The sequence below is a fragment of the Pantherophis guttatus genome, chromosome 1 (assembly GCF_059756535.1).
Source record: "Pantherophis guttatus breed Tessera chromosome 1, ASM5975653v1, whole genome shotgun sequence".
Classification (NCBI taxonomy): Eukaryota; Metazoa; Chordata; class Lepidosauria; order Squamata; family Colubridae; genus Pantherophis; species Pantherophis guttatus.
Genome location: NC_142063.1, coordinates 242,611,597 through 242,629,924, shown reverse-complemented (window position 1 = coordinate 242,629,924; position 18,328 = coordinate 242,611,597). Strand labels below are relative to the sequence as shown.

The 18,328-nt window shown below is 39.5% G+C and overlaps 1 protein-coding gene across 3 annotated transcripts in view; it reads right to left on the bottom strand.

Annotated features, from left to right (window-relative positions):
• Positions 1–18,328, bottom strand: part of GRIK2 (glutamate ionotropic receptor kainate type subunit 2) — a 522,039-nt gene that overhangs the window by 267,587 nt on the left and 236,124 nt on the right. For all 3 annotated transcript variants that reach the window (XM_087882606.1, XM_034409067.3, XM_087882605.1), the window contains one exon: positions 4,591–4,772. In XM_087882606.1, the coding sequence (XP_087738732.1) occupies positions 4,591–4,772 (182 nt within the window). The remainder of the gene's footprint in view (positions 1–4,590; positions 4,773–18,328) is intronic.

The following is an 18,328-nucleotide window of genomic DNA, read 5'->3' as shown; positions in this document are numbered from 1 at the left end:
TCAACAGTTACAGTTATACCTGCTCTTTCCCCCTTCTTATAAAGCTAAAACATTTAGCCATCCCTTGCAGAGATTTCTTTGCTTGTCATGGTTGGCATGCCAGCATTTTGACTCATTTAGCCATTCATGCCAGTAAACCACTGTGGCACAGTTATCAAACCTGTGAGACAAGATGATGAGTTGGGTTTTTTGTAAGAGAATCCTAAAACAGAACTTAACATACAAAGAAGGAATTGTTCACAACTTTTAAAATGGAAATCTCACAGAAATAGTTACAGTAAATATTTTATAAATGCAAGCTTCCAGTTCTAATATCATTTGCTTATTGGGCTCTAGTATAGTATTTATTATTATTATTTATTTATTTATTCAATTTGTATGCCTCCCCCCTCCGAAGACTCAGGGTGGCTCACAATGCATTTAAAATCATTATAAAAAACATTTAAAAATTAAAAACATTAAAAACATTAAAACTCATTCATACCATTCATGGCCGGATCTCGCGGGATCGCAAGAGCGAGATCAACGGCCCCAGGCCTGCCGGAAAAGCCAGGTCTTCACCGCTTTTTGGAAGGCCAATAGGGTGGGGATGGTCCTGACCTCAGGAGGTAACTGGTTCCAGAGAGCTGGGGCAGCCACAGAGAAGGCCCTTCCCCACGGGCCCGCCAGCCGGCATTGTTTAGCTGACGGGACCCGGAGGAGACCAACTCTGTGGGATCTTACCGGTCGTTGGGAGTTATGTGGTAGAAGGCGGTCTCGAAGATACCCTGGCCCTGAGCCATGTAGGGCTTTAAAGGTAATAACCAACATCTTGAATTGTGACCGGAGACCAATAGGGAGCCAGTGCAGCTCGCGGAGAATTGGTGTAATGTGGGTGTACCTAGGTGCACCCACGACAGCTCATGTGGCTACGTTCTGGACCAACTGTAGTCTCCGAACACTTTTCAAGGGTAGCCCCACGTAGAGCACATTGCAATAATCTAACTGTGAGGTGACAAGGGCATGAGTGACCATGAGGAGAGCCTCCCGATCCAAGTAGGGTCGCAATTGGTACACCAGGCAACGTGTGCAAAGGTCCCCCTAGCTACAGTGGTCAGATGTTGTTCTAATCTTAACTGTGAGTCTCGGAGGACACCCAAATTGCAAACCCATTCTGAGGGGGACAATTTCTCCCCCCACAGAGCCAAGGATGGATAATCAACATAGTCTTTAGGAGGCAATACCCACAGCCACTCGGTCTTGTCTGGCTTAAGTCTGAGCCTGTTGACTCCCATCCAGACCCTCACAGCCTCCAAGCACTGGCACATCACATCCACCGCATCACTGAATTGACGCGGGGTAGAGATATACAGCTGGGTATTATCAGCATATTGCTGATACCTCACCCCGTATCGTCGGATGATCTCATAGTATAGTATAGTATAGTATAGTATAGTATAGTATAGTATAGTATAGTATAGTATAGTATAGTATAGTATAGTATAGTATAGTATAGTATAGTATTAGTATTAGTATTAGTATTAGTATTAGTATTAGTATTAGTATTAGTATAGTATATTAGACTATAACTGCATTTTTAAGTCATCCCCTTAATTTATGATTCATTGTATTACGTGAACCCCAGTAATCAGGCAAAGCCAATAAAATCTTTTAGTTAAACATAGTTTGTGTTATACAAACAAAGTTTGTTTCAGTAAGCCTCAAATTTGGGGTTACATTCTTTCAAAATCTATTTTTTTTACTAGTTTTACAAATGGAATCACATGCAAAATACAGGATCAGGCCAGATATATGTTTCTAAGCATGCAACTCCAACCAAAACTTTGTTTTTAATATCAGTCCATTCCATACATTCCTGATTATTTTTGCTTTGTTCATTTAGCAGCCTGGTTTAGAGAGAAGGTGGAAGAAGAGAGGTAATGAAGAGTTGACACTCCATTTCCATGTACCACTATTCCACATTTATTTATATGAAGATTTATGAGAAGATCCCCATCTATCTTCTATTCACTGTTGTCAAATTGGATCAAAGTTCATCAAGAACATGATGTAGCTTTGAATAGGTTAAATAATCTGGCACCATTTCTGTATGCAGGATTTAGAAAATGTTGTTATTTGTTTGTATAAGTGTATATACTCACTCAGTTTCTAAGATAACATGCAATTTATGAATTAAAAATAGCATATTAAATGAACCAAGAGTGCTGGTTCATTGCTTAGACTAATTATTAATCATCAGTTGTTTTTTTAATTGGGATTTTATAACACGGTCATAGTAATTTCTTTTCTTTTGAAATAATTATCCCTCTTATCCACACTAGTCTTTCTAATACAAGTAGTCCTCGATTTACAACAGTTCCTATAGTGAGTGTTCAAAGTTACAATGGCACTGAAAAAGGGACTTATGACTGTTTTTCACTCTTACGACCACTGCAACATCTCCAAGGTCACAGGATCAAAATTCAGTTGCTTGGCAACTGACTCATATTTATGACATTTGCATTGTCCTGTGGTCATGTGATCCCTTTTTGTGACCTCCTAACAAGAAAAGTCAATGGGGAAGCCAGATTCACTTAACAATCATGTTAATAACTTAATAACTGCAGTGATTCACTTAACAAATGGGACACAAAAGGCTGGTAAAATTGGACAAAGCTCACTTAACAAATGTCTCACTTGGTAACATAAATCTTAGACTCAATTGTGGTCATAAGCACTGAACTACCTGAACTTTGAGAGACTACTGAATTTTCACTGAAAACTGATATTAAAATGCAATGTTTTATGTAAATCAAAATACACCTGAACAGATGACAATATAGACCTATCCATGGTATCACAGTTTCTATTTTTCAGTTCCTCTGAACCAAATTGAAAGCCACTTGTTTTTGTCTTCACTTCTGGGGATTTGAAATGCTGAGAACTAGAAATAAAAATCACTGCCTTGTTTTGAGCTGCCAGAAATCCTAGAATAACAAAAAAAAAAACAAAAAAAAAAACCTTATTCCCACCATAAATCAGAGAAGGAATTATAAATACCATGGATGTGGGGTTCATTTCTTGATGAGAAAAAAAAAAGAGGAAACTGACAGATTAACTAATTTCACTCTTAGCCATTTTGTCATGAAGAAAAAATGCAAAATTTTCAAGCCAGAATTTCCCTTACAGGATCTGCTAAGGGAGATGAGTTCAGGCGCACAGAACAGATAACATAAAATCTCTCCAAAAAAGAAATTTGTGCTACCACAGAAATTCCACAGAATTACAACATTTCTTGATGAAACGCAGTACAGCAGCTCCTCTTGTACTGCGTATGAACTTTAAGTAAATCAGTTCAACTGCCGGAGAGCTGCTACGGCATGTGATCACAGAGGCGAGAAGGTCACTGTGAAGTAGGACCTGTGAAGGTTCCCTTTTGGGATGCAAAGTAGATCACTCATCTCAGCACAGAAGAAATTGAATGACAGTACTTGAGATAATATGTAAAATTAAATAATCACAGCACATTAATAATTGGAAATGAAAAGGGCAGATTTGTACCTTGAAGTAAATCAGCCAGCTTCTTAAGAATATTTATGGTTAGTGGATAATCTATTTTCTTTGCATATTAAGCTTGGAAAATCAAAGACTAGTTCAAGAATTGAATTTTCTGTATTTTCTATTAATTTGCCTGTATCAAGAGCCTTCTTTAATTGTTCTTTAAAAAATTGTTGAAAATATGGTCATATCCTGATGCTCTATCTGGATTCTCCTGCTTTCCCTCATCTCTCTTCATATTCACATGGGAAATCTAAGGAAGAACTGAAAATCACATTTGATTGATGTTGATTTTAACTCTTTTTTTACAGTCTGGAACTCTGGGGCATACTATTTACCAGTTCAGCTAACTTCACACCTCCTTCTAAAGACTGCTGCGCCACCAGGAGGCCTGGTGGCGCAGCAGACTAAAGCACTAAAGCACTGTTATTAACACCAGCTGCCTGCAATTACTGCAAGTTCAAATCTCACCAGAGATTGACTCAGCCTTCCATCCTTTCTAAGGTAGGTAAAATGAGGACCCGGATTGTGGGGGCAATAAGCTGATTTTGTATAAATATACAAAAATATGAAGGCTATTGCTTAATGCATTGTAAGCCGCCCTGAGTCTCCGGAGAAGGGCGGCATATAAATCAAATAAATAATAATAATAATAAAAACAAGAGACAGGAGTAATGGGAGAATTTAGAGGGTGGAATCCTTGTACATGATCCTTTCCTCTATATTCCTTAAGACCAGGGGTGGGTTCTACTTACCTTTACTACCGGTTCGCATCACGCCCAAAGCTTCTGGGCATGCACAGATCACCTATGATGATGTTTGGGTCAGTGGGCAGAGCCTCCCACTGGTTTTACTACTGGTTCTCGCGAACCGGTCTGAACCAGGGGCAACCCACCACTGCTTAAGTCTCCCAAGTCCATTCAGAATAACTGAACCATGCTTCCAGGTAGCTGCAACTCATAGATTAATGTCTATGTTAAGGCTAACCACACTGACTTCAGAATGTCTATTGTCTCTGAGAAAGGGTAAGGGAAGTGGAAAAGGTATGCTTACCTGTTTTAAAATACCTGCTGCCATCTCATGACTGCAGTCAAAGATGACATGGAATTCTTTGCCTCTTTTCATCTCCTTGAGCAAGGGCTTGGCATCCTTGGTGTCAGAGGGTAATTGGCGAATTTTTAGACGCAAATTGTACCTTGATGGAGCCTTAATAAGTTCTTGCAATCGAATGAGACCTTTGTTCAGAGAAATAAGATAAGACAAAGGGTTTCAGAAGGTACATTATAGAAAGAACAAAGGGAAGCTATTAAAATGTTAATAAACTGACACAAGAGCTTTTAGCCTATCATCACTGCTATACTTCTAAGATGTGTTTCCTTTTTATTTACTCACCATTATGTAAAGTATGTACATAAACCAACATTTGAAAATGGTATATGAGCACTTCCTTGCCAAAGCCTCTCCCTTTCCTTCTTTGCTAATATTGATTGAAAATAAGGAGCTCAGTTTACCCCATGAAACAAATCTTCCTTATCTGAGAATTATAGTAATTTTCTACCTCATAATATGTAGTGGTACATTAATTGGTTAAACCAATATGTTTCACTAATAGTTTGTAATCACCCTATTTTAAAAGTTTTTCATATAGATTTCCTTCGTTAGACTCTGCATAGACCATCCTCAGATCATCTACATCAATGTTCTGAAGATATTTAGCCGCCTTAATCATATAATTAGGATTGCTTCATTCATTGCAATAATTCAGTTATTAAGTTATGGCATGGCAGAAATTAAAGCTGCCATATTAGATATTTTCAAAAAAACAAAAAAACCACCTTGGTCCAGTTGGCCTAGCTGGTAGCACCTCGTAAGGGCCCCTATCCAGGGTTATAGGAGAAGATGGTCAACTGTTTTGAAGGCGAAAGAGGGCTTTATGCCCCAACGGCAGATAAAATGGCAGAACCATCTTCTAGGAGAAGGGAAACTCTGATTACAAACCTCCACTGCCTTGTGTCTATATCTACTACTGGAAAAGGCTTCAGGAGTCAACCTTGAGGCAAAATCCAGAGCTGGAGTCCCAGAAGCAGTTTGTGACTGTGTACAATCACGTTCTGGTAACTCCTGCGACACAGCTGGAACTAATCATATCGGCTTTGCCATTCCATTGGGCTATTTCAGCGATGTGGAGAGGGGGGATCTGCTGCTTGGGTAACAGTCTATCCTCCATATTAATCTACCCAGGCCTCGTGCTCTGGAGAGGACACTCCAGTTTTGCATACAGCATTGAAACAACAGGGAAGTGGCAGTTACTGGTTATAAGTCTTTGCTTGATTGGCATAGAGGGTGATGCCAGGGGCCACTTTCATCAGTGGGAGAGGTCATTGTACCTCATTGGGCAGCTACCGCGTGCCTTAAGCTGGGCAGCCCCAAGCCAGTAAGGTGTTGCCCCACCACGGTCTGTTAACCTCACAGGGTGCGTGGGGTTTAGGGTCAAAGCCGACAAGCAGATCGATAACTTTGCACCATGCAACAAACATAAGAAATCTTTAGCCCTAAAGTTGGGCACCTGGAATGTTCGGACAATAAGCCCTGGCCTTTCTGATGATTTAGAAGAGATAGATGATATACGTAAGACAGCTGCCATTGACATGGAGTTGAGCAGACTGCAGATGGACATCATTGCCCTTCAAGAGACAAGACTGTTAGACTCAGGATCTATTAAGGAGAAAAACTTCTCGTTCTTCTGGCAGGGAAACCATCAAATGAGTCTAGGGAATATGGGGTTGGCTTCATGGTCAGAAACACCCTACTAGGATCCATTACTCCACCTGCTTCAGGAAGTGAAAGAATTCTGTCCTTGCAGCTCCACTCATCAGCAGGGCTGGTTACTCTTATTAGCGCATATGCTCTGACATTATCATCTTCAGTAGACTACAAAGATAAATTCTACACGATCTGGCTGCTACTATCAAGAAAATCCCTGAGAAAGAACCACTGTTTATCCTTGGCGATTTTAATGCCAGAATTGAAGCTGATTATAATTCTTGGCCCACTTGTTTAGGTCAGTTCGGCGTTGGAAAGATGAACGAAAATGGCCAACGACTGCTGGAGTTTTGCTGCTACTATGGTCTTTGTGTTAGCAATACATACTTTAAAACAAAGCCTCAACACAGAGTCTCTTGGAGACATCCAAGATCGAAGCATTGGCACCAGCTCGACTTGATCCTTACCAGGCGCTCCAGCCTCCCCAATATTACAATCACACACAGCTATAAGGGTGCTGATTGCGATACAGACCACTCCTTGGTGTGCAGCAGAATAAAACTACAAACAACGAGATTGCATCACTCGAAGAAGGAAGGAAGACCACGAATTAACATCAACAAGACCATCAATCAGGGTAAAATGGAGGAATTTGCACAAGCACTAAGGAAACTCTCCCAGGCCCAGCTGAAGTAAATGCATCTGAACGATGGGAATATTTCAAGAATGCTGTTTATAACACCACCTTGTCAGTATTTGGTAAGGAGATCAGAAAGACAGCAGATTGGTTTGAAGCCTATTCGGAGGAGTTGACGCCAGCCATTGAGGAAAAAAGGAGAACTCTAATTGCATATAAAGCCTGTTCCAGTGAGCGCAACCTACAGGTTCTGCGAGCTGCTCGTAGCAAAGTCCAACAGACCGCCAGATGTGCTAACGATTATTGGCTGCAGCTTTGCGCTCAGAACCAGATAGCTCAGGCAACATCAAGGGGATGTATGATGGCATCAAGCAGGCCTTAGGTCCAACACAGAAGAAATCTGTCCCTCTGAAGTCTGCTACAGGTGAGGTTATCCAGGACTGAACACAGCAGATGGCACGCTGGGTGCAGCACTACTCTGAGTTATATTCCAGAGAAAATGTGGTAACTGAAGAAGCATTAAATAACATTGAGTGCCTGCCTGTCTTGGAGAGCTTGACAGTGAACCAACTTTGGAAGAACTAAATGTGGCCCTGGACTCCCTTGCCTCTGGCAAGGCACCCAGGAAAGATAACATTCCTGTCGAAGTTCTAAAGTGCTGCAAAGAGAACATCTCCACTGAACTGCACGAAATCTTCTGTCTTTGTTGGAGGGAAGGTGGAGTACCACAGGACATGAAGGATGCAAATATTGTTACACTGTACAAGAACAAAAGTGACAGGGTGACTGTAACAACTACCATGGCATCTCTCTTCTTAGTGTTGTAGGGAAACTGCTTGCCTGTGTCGTACTGAAGAGGCTCCAGGTGCTTGCAGTGAGAGTCTATCCAGAATCACAGTGTGGATTTCGAGCTAACAGGTCTACTACTGACATGATATTTTCCTTTAGACAGTTGCAGGAGAAATGCAGGGAACAAAGACAGCCACTTTTTGTAACCTTCATAGATCTTATGAAGGCTTTTGACTTGGTTAGCAGGGACGGCCTTTATAAAATTCTCCCCAAGATTGGATGTCCACCTCAGCTCCTCAACATCATCAGGTCCTTTCATGAGGAAATGAAGGGCACTGTAGTTTTTGATGGCTTAACTTCAGATTCCTTTGATATTCGAAGTGGAGTGAAGCAGGGCTGTGTCCTCGCACCAACTTTATTCGGGATCTTTTTTGCTGTCATGCTGAAACATGCTTTTGGAACTGCAACAGAGGGTATTTATCTCCAGACCAGATCAGACAGAAAACTCTTTAATCTCTCTAGATTGAGAGCAAAGTCTAAAGTCCAGCTGAAATGCTTACGGGATTTCCTCTTTGCTGCTGCTGCTGCCGTCACTGCTCACTCTGCTGAAGACCTTCAACAACTTATGGACAGTTTTAGCAAGACCTGCCAAGACTTTGGACTAACAATCAGCCTGAAAAACACACAAGTCATGGGTCAGGACGTGGATTCACCTCCCTGTATTACAATCTCTGCACAAGAACTGGAGGTTGTCCATGACTTTGTGTACCTCAGCTCAACTATCTCTGACACTCTCTCTTTAAATACTGAGCTGAATAAATGTATTGGTAAAGTGGCCACCACATTTTCCAGACTTACAAAGAGAGTATGGCTTAATAAGAAGCTGACAGAACATACAAAGATCCAGGTCTATAGAGCCTGCATCCTGAGCACACTCTTGTACTGCAGTGAGTCTTGGACTCTCTACACACGGCAGGAGAGAAAGTTGAACACCTTTCATATGCGCTGTCTCGGACGAATTCTCGGCATCACCTGGCAGGACAAAGTTCCAAATAGTGCAGTCTTGGAACATGCTGGAATTTCTAGCATGTATACACTATTGAAACAGCAATGTCTACACTGGCTGGGGCAAGTCATGAGAATGGCTGATGGTCGGATTCTGAAAGATCTCCTGTATGGAGAATTAATGCAGAGAAAGTGCCTCAGAGGGAGACCACAGCTGCAATATAAGGATATTTGCAAGAGGGACCTAAAGTCCCTGGGAATGGATATTAACAACTGGGAAACCTTGACCTTCGATCGTTCAGCTTGGAGGCTAAAGACGCAGCAGGACCTTCCCCAATTCGAAGAGACACTTGTTTGGCAGGCTGAGGCAAAGAGGCAGTCCCGGAACCAGCGAAACCTGGGGGCTGGGCAGGGGACAGAATGTATCTGCCCTCAGTGTGGAAGGGATTGCCACTCTCGAATTGGCCTTTTTAGTCACACTAGATGCTGTTTTAGGACCTCTTTCCAGAGCACAATACCATAGTCTCTTGAGACTGAAGGGTGCCAATGATTAGATATTTTGCCAGGTGCACTGACTGCATCAAGAAAAAGATTCTATATTTACAATCTGAAAAAAATAAGGGATAGAATATTGTACTTATAGTACCATATTTTTTAGAGTATAAGACGCACCTTTTTCCCCCCTAAAAGAGGCTGAAAATTTGAGTGCATCTTATACTCCGAATATAGCTTTTTTAAAGCTTTTTTTCAGCCCTAACGAGGTGCTAATGAGGCACTAACAAGTGAAGCAATCTTACCAGCTTTGCCTGCTCCCTCGATTCTCCGCTGCACTTTAACGAGACGCTAGCGAGTAAAGCGATCTCCTTGCTTTGCTCCAACTCTCAGCTGTTCTTTAGAAGCTTTTTTTCAGTCCTAACTAGGTGCTAACTGAGTGAAGTGATCTCCCCCCCGTGCTTTGCCTGCTTTTCTCATTGCTGCTTCCTCTAAGCCGTGCCTTAGAAGCTGTTTTTATCCCCAAGCAGGGGATAAAAATCCAGAAAACTAATGTGCTGAAGCTGACCAGACTAAAGATGCTAGCCAGATGAATACCTGGTAGGCAGATTCCCCCTCCCCTATTTTCCTCCCCCAAAACTAAGCTGTGTCTTATTCTCTGGTGTGTCTTATACTCCGAAAAATACAGTACTTAAAAGGCCCTCCCAAACCCCCAAAATATGTGTATACAAAATGCAGTGTTACGGAATGAGAGTCAGCCTTATATGGAAATAGAGTAGCAGAATTTAAGAATGGAAAAGCATGAAAATGTGGAGGGGAAACTCAGATTTAATGGATGTATCACATTTTTTAATCCAAATTGATATTTAGCTAAGGGTTAAATCTGTAATTTCATGTTCATATTCAACACACATTCAGCTGTCTAAAATGTATTCCCATCTGCAATAGGTAATGCCTTGCAATATGAATCCAGGATGGATTGATATTATAAATTATGGGCATGCATCCATTCAGGTTATTTGATGTATTATTAACAGGGTAAAAGTTTCCCTTGATACCAATCAAATGCCTTGTCCTTCTTATACTAGATTCTTTTTTAATTTAAAATTTATATAAGTAAGAAGTTTATGTAGGATGGTGAAGTGTCATCCTCCAACATAATTTGACTGATCATGTTCACCATAACAATCATATTCAAATTATCAAAGAGGTGCTTAATGCAGTCTCCCAAACTTCCAAATGTCCCTCTTGTTGAAAAGGTAAATGAGTATAAATCAGGACTGCTAAAATTATCGTGCCAGATCTACTTCCCTCAGAATCTTGACTCCATTCTCCAAATTTGATGCCAAAGTGTAGTTTTTAAAATGAAGAAAACTAGAAATTAAGATTACATGATGGAAAAAAAAATTGTATTTGATTTTTATTTAAAAAATAAATTACATTATATCAGTTTTATTTTTTGTCTTTTTTTTTAAACAAACTACTGAGTTTCAGAAAGAAATAAAATACAAAGTAAAATAAAAAGAATGATTGGGAGGGGAAGAGATCAAATGGGTAAAGAAGTTTAAAAAGTGACAATATGGAAAAAGTACAAAAGGAGAAACTTTTGACTTTCTTCAGTATAGATACAAATGTATAATAAAGTACTTTCTAACTCTAAGTTAAAACAAAAAGACAAAAACATAATATTAAATTAATACACAAATCGAATAATCAAAATAACACTACAGCTATATAATAAAATAGCCTCTTAGTCTAAATTTAAAAATAAAAAGTACAAGATTTATATGTCAAATAGCAACACTAAAATACACAATATTTCTACAATCAGATCAAATTGTCGAGTTTTTGTCTGTGATATTTAAAATACATCTTTCATAGACCAACTATGACCCTGAACATAGCACAATTACACAACTCTATGTAAATGGATACTTAGAATTAATTTTGGGGATTCAGATACAGTGGAATAAGAACTGGATGAAAAGTACATTCTTTAAAAATGATAAATGTAGTTTCTACATACTCCATAGCTTGGGTGATGTTTATTAAATGTTTTCATCAATCATAGACCTCTTGAATTTTAAATGTTTATTTATTAGCTGGTGATCCAATCTACAAAAAAGCAACTCTGAGTGACTTACAATTTGTAGGAAGTGTAAAAATCATCCCTGGAAAATCATAAAAATATACAAAAATATCCAAAACCATTTTTTTACCATTTAGGAAATAATCTGTTTAAGCACTGTGAACTGTTCTTAGCTCACTAAAATGAGAAATAACACTGTTATCCTTAGTTGGTAGGCATTTTACTATAAAGTTTTGTGATAAATGAGACCACAAAAATGTTAAGAAAACTATTGATACTGAACTACAGAAAAAATGATTACCTGGAAGCACCTTAGTATATATATATATTAAGGCAAAGTTACCTAGTTTAGTTTCCATCAAAAGGCTTTTAGCATCACAGTATTTATTAGCTCTTCATACATATCATTTTCTCTTTTTAAAAAATCAACAGATATCTCTGCCGGGGTCATAATGCATTTCCTGCAGACCAACTTCCTGATTATATCTGTCTTCAATTACCAGTAGTCCTTGACTTACAGCCTATTGTTTAACAACCCTTTGGAGTTATGATAGCCTTAGAAAGGGTAAACCAGTTTTGGCCAATACCCATTCAGGAGATTGGGTTTGGATTTATAACCGTGTGATTTGCTTAATGATCACTGTAAAAGCAGTTGTAATATTGAGTCAGGTTCAGTGGTGGGATTCAAAACTTTTTACTACTGGTTCTGTGGGCGTTCCTTTGTGGGCATGGCATGTCTTGGTGAGCATGGCTTGGTGGCCGTGGCAGGGGAAGGATACTATAAAATCTCTATTCCCACCCCACTCCAGGGGAAGATTACTGCAAAATCCCCATTTCCTCAGCTGGGACTCAGGAGGCAGAGAACAGATGGGGGTGGGGCCAGTCAGTGGTGGTATTTACCGGTTCTCTGAACTACTCAAAATTTCCGCTACCGGTTCTCCAGAACTGGTCAGAACCTGCTGAATACCACCTCTGGTCAGTTATGTGGCTGCCTCAACTTACAACTGTCATTATTTAGAACTATAATTCTGGCACAATTATAGTTGTAAATCAAGGATTACCAGAAGTGTAGGAACCAGAAGACTAATTAAGTGACCATTCCAATTAAACCTCATCTGCCAATACAAATCAAATTATTCCTTTTTCCTTCAGATACTTGTGACTTCAAAGTTAATCCTTGCAGGAGAAAAACCGAATGTGCATAGGCTTTTAAGCAGTGGTGGGCTTCAGCTGGTTCGCACCGGTTCACTAGAACCAGTTGTTAACCATTTGCTCAGTTTGCCAAATGAGCTGAAGCCTCGCCCCTCCCTACCAGTGTCTCCTCACCAGGAGGCTTGTCTCGCCTCCCGGCCACTTGTCCGAGCTTGCTAGGGCCCCGTTTGGGCTTGTGTAGGCCACCCCCAGCCTGTTACAGGCCAAAATGGAGCGTCCATGGCCCCAATCCCACCTTCCCAGGCTCCATTTGGACCTCCCTAGGGCTCCCCCGGCCTGTTACAGGTCAAAATGGAGCCTCTGTGGGCCCAATCCAGCCCTCCCAGGCCCAGTTCAGGCCTTCCTAGGGTTCCCCAGACCTGTTACAGACCAAAATGGAGGCTCCATGGGCCTAATCCATCCCCCCAGCCCCTTTTGGGCCTCCCTAGACCTCCCCTGGCCTATTAAAGACTGAAATGGAGGCTCTGTGGGCCTGATCCGGCCCTCCTAGGCCCTGTTCAGGTCTCCCTAGCTGTTGAGTGTCAAATAACCCTCGTGTTCCTTCATGCCTGGTGAAGAACCGGCAACTCCAGAGGGGCTGAGACTAGTGCTCCCCCAGCCTATTACAGGCTGAAATGGAGCCTCCCTGGGCCCGATCCAGCCCTCCCAGGCCCCATTTCCCATGTCTTTACTGTACTTACTTTTCAAAGAGCTGCAGAAGAGGCTGACCCATGTGGCAGAAAAGCCAAAATCTTTTATTCAGAAGCCAGTAAAGCTGTAAGAACATGAGATATAAGGAAAACAGCTTTCCCCATTTGAATAAAAGACTTTGGCTTCTCTGCCATGAAGGCCTGCAGGCTTAGTTTGGGCCCAGTCTGCTTGCTGCTGACTGGCTAGTTCAAATGAGCAGCTTCAGGGATTGGGGTGTGGCAGCCAATCAACAAGGGAGTTGCAGTTCAGTCCATTGAGACAAAGGAAGCAAGCTCCTCATTGATTAGCTGATGTTGCTACCTCAATCTCTGAAGCTGGCCCCAAGTGAAAGTATTCTACTCAAGAGGTGGTGAAAATGTTTTCCTTAAATTTCACATTCTTATAGCTTTGCCATCATCTGAATAAAACACTTTGGCTTTTCTGCCAGTGGGTCAGCCTCTTCTGGACCTCTGGAGGTCTTCAAAAAGTAAGAAACCCATGGGAAATGGGGTGGGGAAGAGTAAGTTGAATCTAAGATGCTAGCAAAGCAGGCCCAGTCTGGGCAGGATGGGGTGGAGAAAGCAATTGTGGGGACCCCAGGGGAGCATGAGATACCTCAGTAAGGCCTTGGATGATCTGATCCAGCACTAGGCCCCACATGCCGTTCTCCAGACTGAGATACCTCATGTGCATTTAAAGACCTGCATATTCGATTAACAAATGCATTGGGGAAAGCAGGGAGTGATCATGTTCATTTAATGTGATTCAGTCAAATGAATCCCCAGGTTACAAATGTAATTGGCAGGCTCTACTATATTTGTAACTGGAGGATTACCTGTATAATGAGAGTGAGGGAAGGTTTCAGGGAAGTCCTGCCTTAGCTCGACATGAATCCCATGTCACGCCCACCCCAGCCATGCTCATCCAGCCATGCCTACCCAGACAGTCATTAGGGCAGAGAACCGGTTGTTAAATTATTTGAATTCCACCACTGCTTTTAAGTGAGCTATGAATATAATTTACATGGAATTCAGCAAACAGATATTTATGAAAAACGTTCGGTCTAGCAAATAGGTTTCCTAAAGGCCAGTTTCCACAATCCTTGAATTGGGTTTATGGAAGAACTATTCCAAATAATTCAGAAAGATGATGCCTTCAGAAAGATGATGACACAAAGTCCATTTTGTGTCAGCAAATATGAGCCAGTCCCCAGAACTTCTGATTATCACCTATTTCAATTTTACTTCAGCAGTTTAAAACTGTGAAGATTAAATTAATCTAACAATATATCATATAGAATGAAATAGGAATAAAATAATAAGCATAATCTTGTCCCAATATACAAACTAGGCAATCAGAATTGTAAATTACCATTGTTTTGATGCTAGGTTACTTCTTGCATTATGTCTGCTACCTTTTCTGCTAAGAAGTTTAATGATAAATTTATGTATTTAGCATTAAACTCCTCAGCAGAAAAGGTAGCAGACATAATGCAAGAAGTAACCTAGCATCAAAACAATGGTAATGAAGAGTGAAGAGGAAGAAGAAAGGAATAACAAATCAACCTATCACTAATTGATTATCATCTGTGAGCTACAAATTCATCCACATAAATTTACACTTATACCCCATTATCAGAAGGTGATGCATTAACAGTTCACGAATGTTGAGTACATGAATGAATTATCAATGAAGCTGTAAGAATGCCTCACTAAAATCTATTTAAAGAACTTAATTTATAAAAATTCAATAGAGTCTTCTAAGAGCCTCTTGGAAAATTTTTAATAGCATTCTGCCAACCATGGAACTCTTCAAAGCTATAAGAGAAGACAAAGAGGAATGACAGAGAAGAAGAGAGAAACAAACACTAGAATAAGTAGGAATTAATGAGGCTGCATTCTGCTATGTTATTCCATTGGTGCAACTTGCTCAGTGTTGTATGAAATGACTGACACTGTTCTCTAAGATTTCAGATATGAAACTATTCCAGCCCTGTAAACATTGGGAATTGAAGCTGGCACCTTCTTCATGCAAAGTGAAAATCTCACTGCTTAATAAAATATATCCTGGCCGAATAAATGTCTCTATTATTAGTATTGCAGGCTAAGGTACAGGTTTTAGAACTTGAGCAAATGTAGCATGCTAACAAGAAGTTTAAAAGGAAGCTGCGCCAATAAATGATAAGACTGAACATTTCTCTTCTCTCTATAGGAGAAAACAAAAATCAGGTTTCATATTGTGTACTAAATCTTTTTTTAAAAGTATGGGTTCTTGGGTAAACCAAAGCAACATGGTTCATGCATAATACTAAGTAAGCACTGAGTTAAGGGGTTAGTTCATTCATTGCACTCACAAATGTAAACAACATTATAATTCAAGAAAATGGTCCTAGAAGTATTCTACAGGAAGTTTCATCATGAATCTATAATGTCCTGGATTTTATAATCAAGGAGGAAACCAAAGATCAAACCCTTCAAAGCAAAGAAAAGCTATTAATATCTTATAATTTGCTCAGATAGCATTTCTCATTTCCTAGAAAATATGCTCCATTTAAATCTTCCATCTATTTCCCATCCCATCCTATGGTAGTAGAAAATAAACAGATAACAAAAAATGTCATTGTGATTCCTGCTTATTTCTCAGGCTCATGGGAAGAATGGGAACTGTAATCATAATGTAGCTATGAATGGTTATTGATTAGTTTATATTTGAATGTCACCTGTATTAGTTTATCTGAACAAACTTAATTACTGAGCTAAATTTAAATATGACCAACAATCAAATACAAGTTAATTATGACAATAAGAAAAACAAAGTTTAAAACTGAGAAACGTAGTCTTGGAGAAAAAGACAAGTGGTCACACTGTACCTTAATCCAATTTATCTGTGGAAAGATGTTTCATAATTGGAATGTCAGAATTGAAAAAGTTCTTTCTTACTCAGTTCATTTGTTCATTAATTCAGTCAACCAGTAGAGCTAAAAATATTATTGGGACTTATTAGCATCTTGTATTTTAAAAACTGTCTGACAATGCACCTTTATCTGCATGAGTTTTCATTTTCTAATATTATTAATTGCTTGGCAGCCCTATTTTTTTTCTCCAGAGGTAGACATATTTTTTTTAAATAAATAGATAAATAAATACAGGGCTATTAGAGGACTCATAGTCCACAAAAATAATAAATGGTAAACCTGTAACCAACAGAAAAGGTACTCTGTATTTAAGCATGCTGTGCTATCTATACACAGTAATAAGATAAACTCATCAGATAATCAGGGGATAATTGTACCAGTAACAGCATGTTTCTTTTAAAAAATGAATGGGGCAATGAAAACTGAAGTACAAAGTTGAAAGACCCAGGATAATTAGAACAAAACAGAATAAATCAGGGTAAGCTAATTGTAAAACAATTCTAGATGTGATTATAGTAGTTTTGTATGTTTCGTACAGAATTCCTCCAGGGAAAGTGGTGAAGGAAGATCTGATTTTTAAAATTATTATAATATTTTTATCCTTCCTTTTTAAAATTGCTTCACTCAAGGAGGCAAATACTGTATATGTACTCCAGCCTTCTGGTTTTTCCAGATCCGCAACCCTGTGAGGTGGGTTGGACTGAGAGAGGATAACTACTTATCTGAAACTCATCCAGCTAAGGTTAAGGCATGTCTAGAACTCCTAGTTTCTAGGCTAGTACCTTCACTTCTACAGCATTCTGGCTCTCACACACCAAACTTGGTCTTGTTATTAATTTTATTATTAATTTTAGTAGCAAAAGTGAGATGCAGAATTGAAAATTAACCCTGCTTGACTTGTCATTCACAGATGCTGTCCCAAAAACTTCTCAGAAGTTTAGAAAACTGAGTATTAGAATTAGATTAGATTCCATTAGATTTTAAAAATCAGACATCCTCCAGCAGCTTTTCTTTCAACATTTCAAAGTTTATCCCCTGTAAAATTACCAAAGTGGTGTTGGAGCGTAAGTCATTGGATGAACACATGGCACCAATGACTAAGGGTTGATCTAAACTCCCATCATTTTATGCATAACCTCAATGAGCATATGTTTTGAAGAGATGCTACAGCAAAGTAGCCTTGACAGTAAAATATATGAGAGTTGTTAGCTGAATGCATGTTGTGAAAACTGTTCCCTAAACTGCCAAATGTGTAGAATGAGGATTTATCACTATGCAGCATAAAGGGGAGCTGAATCCCAATGAGAACATTTTCAGAGATGGAAGTTGATAGAGGGGAAACAATGATCTTCAGAATTGTTGACATCCATGTGAAAGATTGTTTTGTACATGTATGGAGGAAGGAGGAGAAAAACGGACCTGCTATAGTGGATGTTAAAAAAAATAAAATCTTTTAGTGGTTTGATATTTAGAGGAAATATGAACTATGAAACATGAAATAATCCACTTCAGCAAAATCATATGTCGAGCTATTATTATTGCAATAACATAGCAAACTTTATTTATACAATGATAAAAACAAAATGCTGTGACTTTGATTGTGTGAGATAGAGAGAGAGAGAGGGAGGGAGGGAGGGAGGGAGGGAGAGAGAGAGGGAGGGAGAGAATAGGATCAAGACATCATTTTGAGCCCCTATAAAGACTGAAACTGGTGAGGCAGGGATCTTGGATTCTCCCTTCATACAGAACCATTTTGTAAAGGAGGAACAAGGATAAAAACATTCAAGGCCAGGAAACAAGGAGGTACAGTATATACCCATTGATTGAAAAGGAAAGAAGAGGCTCAAATTTATCTATATAAATTGCAAGAATTCTAGATATTTTCATATGAAAAACTTTTTTCATATATACGGCTTCTGAATTTTCAGCAATAAATCTACTTATCTAACCTTCTCATGTCTACTTGGAATGTAGAGTGGGGAGATTTAATTGCCACACTGAATTTGAAACCTTGACAACCTTAAACCACAATTTACAGACTTAAATGAATGGGTTTGTATATTGGGCACACTTAACATGTAGTGTTTTCAGACACTGTGCTAAACCAAGGCCAATTAAACTGCATTTTTGCTTAGTATAATAATCCATTCAGTTTTGCCCATTTAGGATGGACAAAGAAAATGATGGCATCAGATACTACCTTTTAAACAAATGCTTTGGG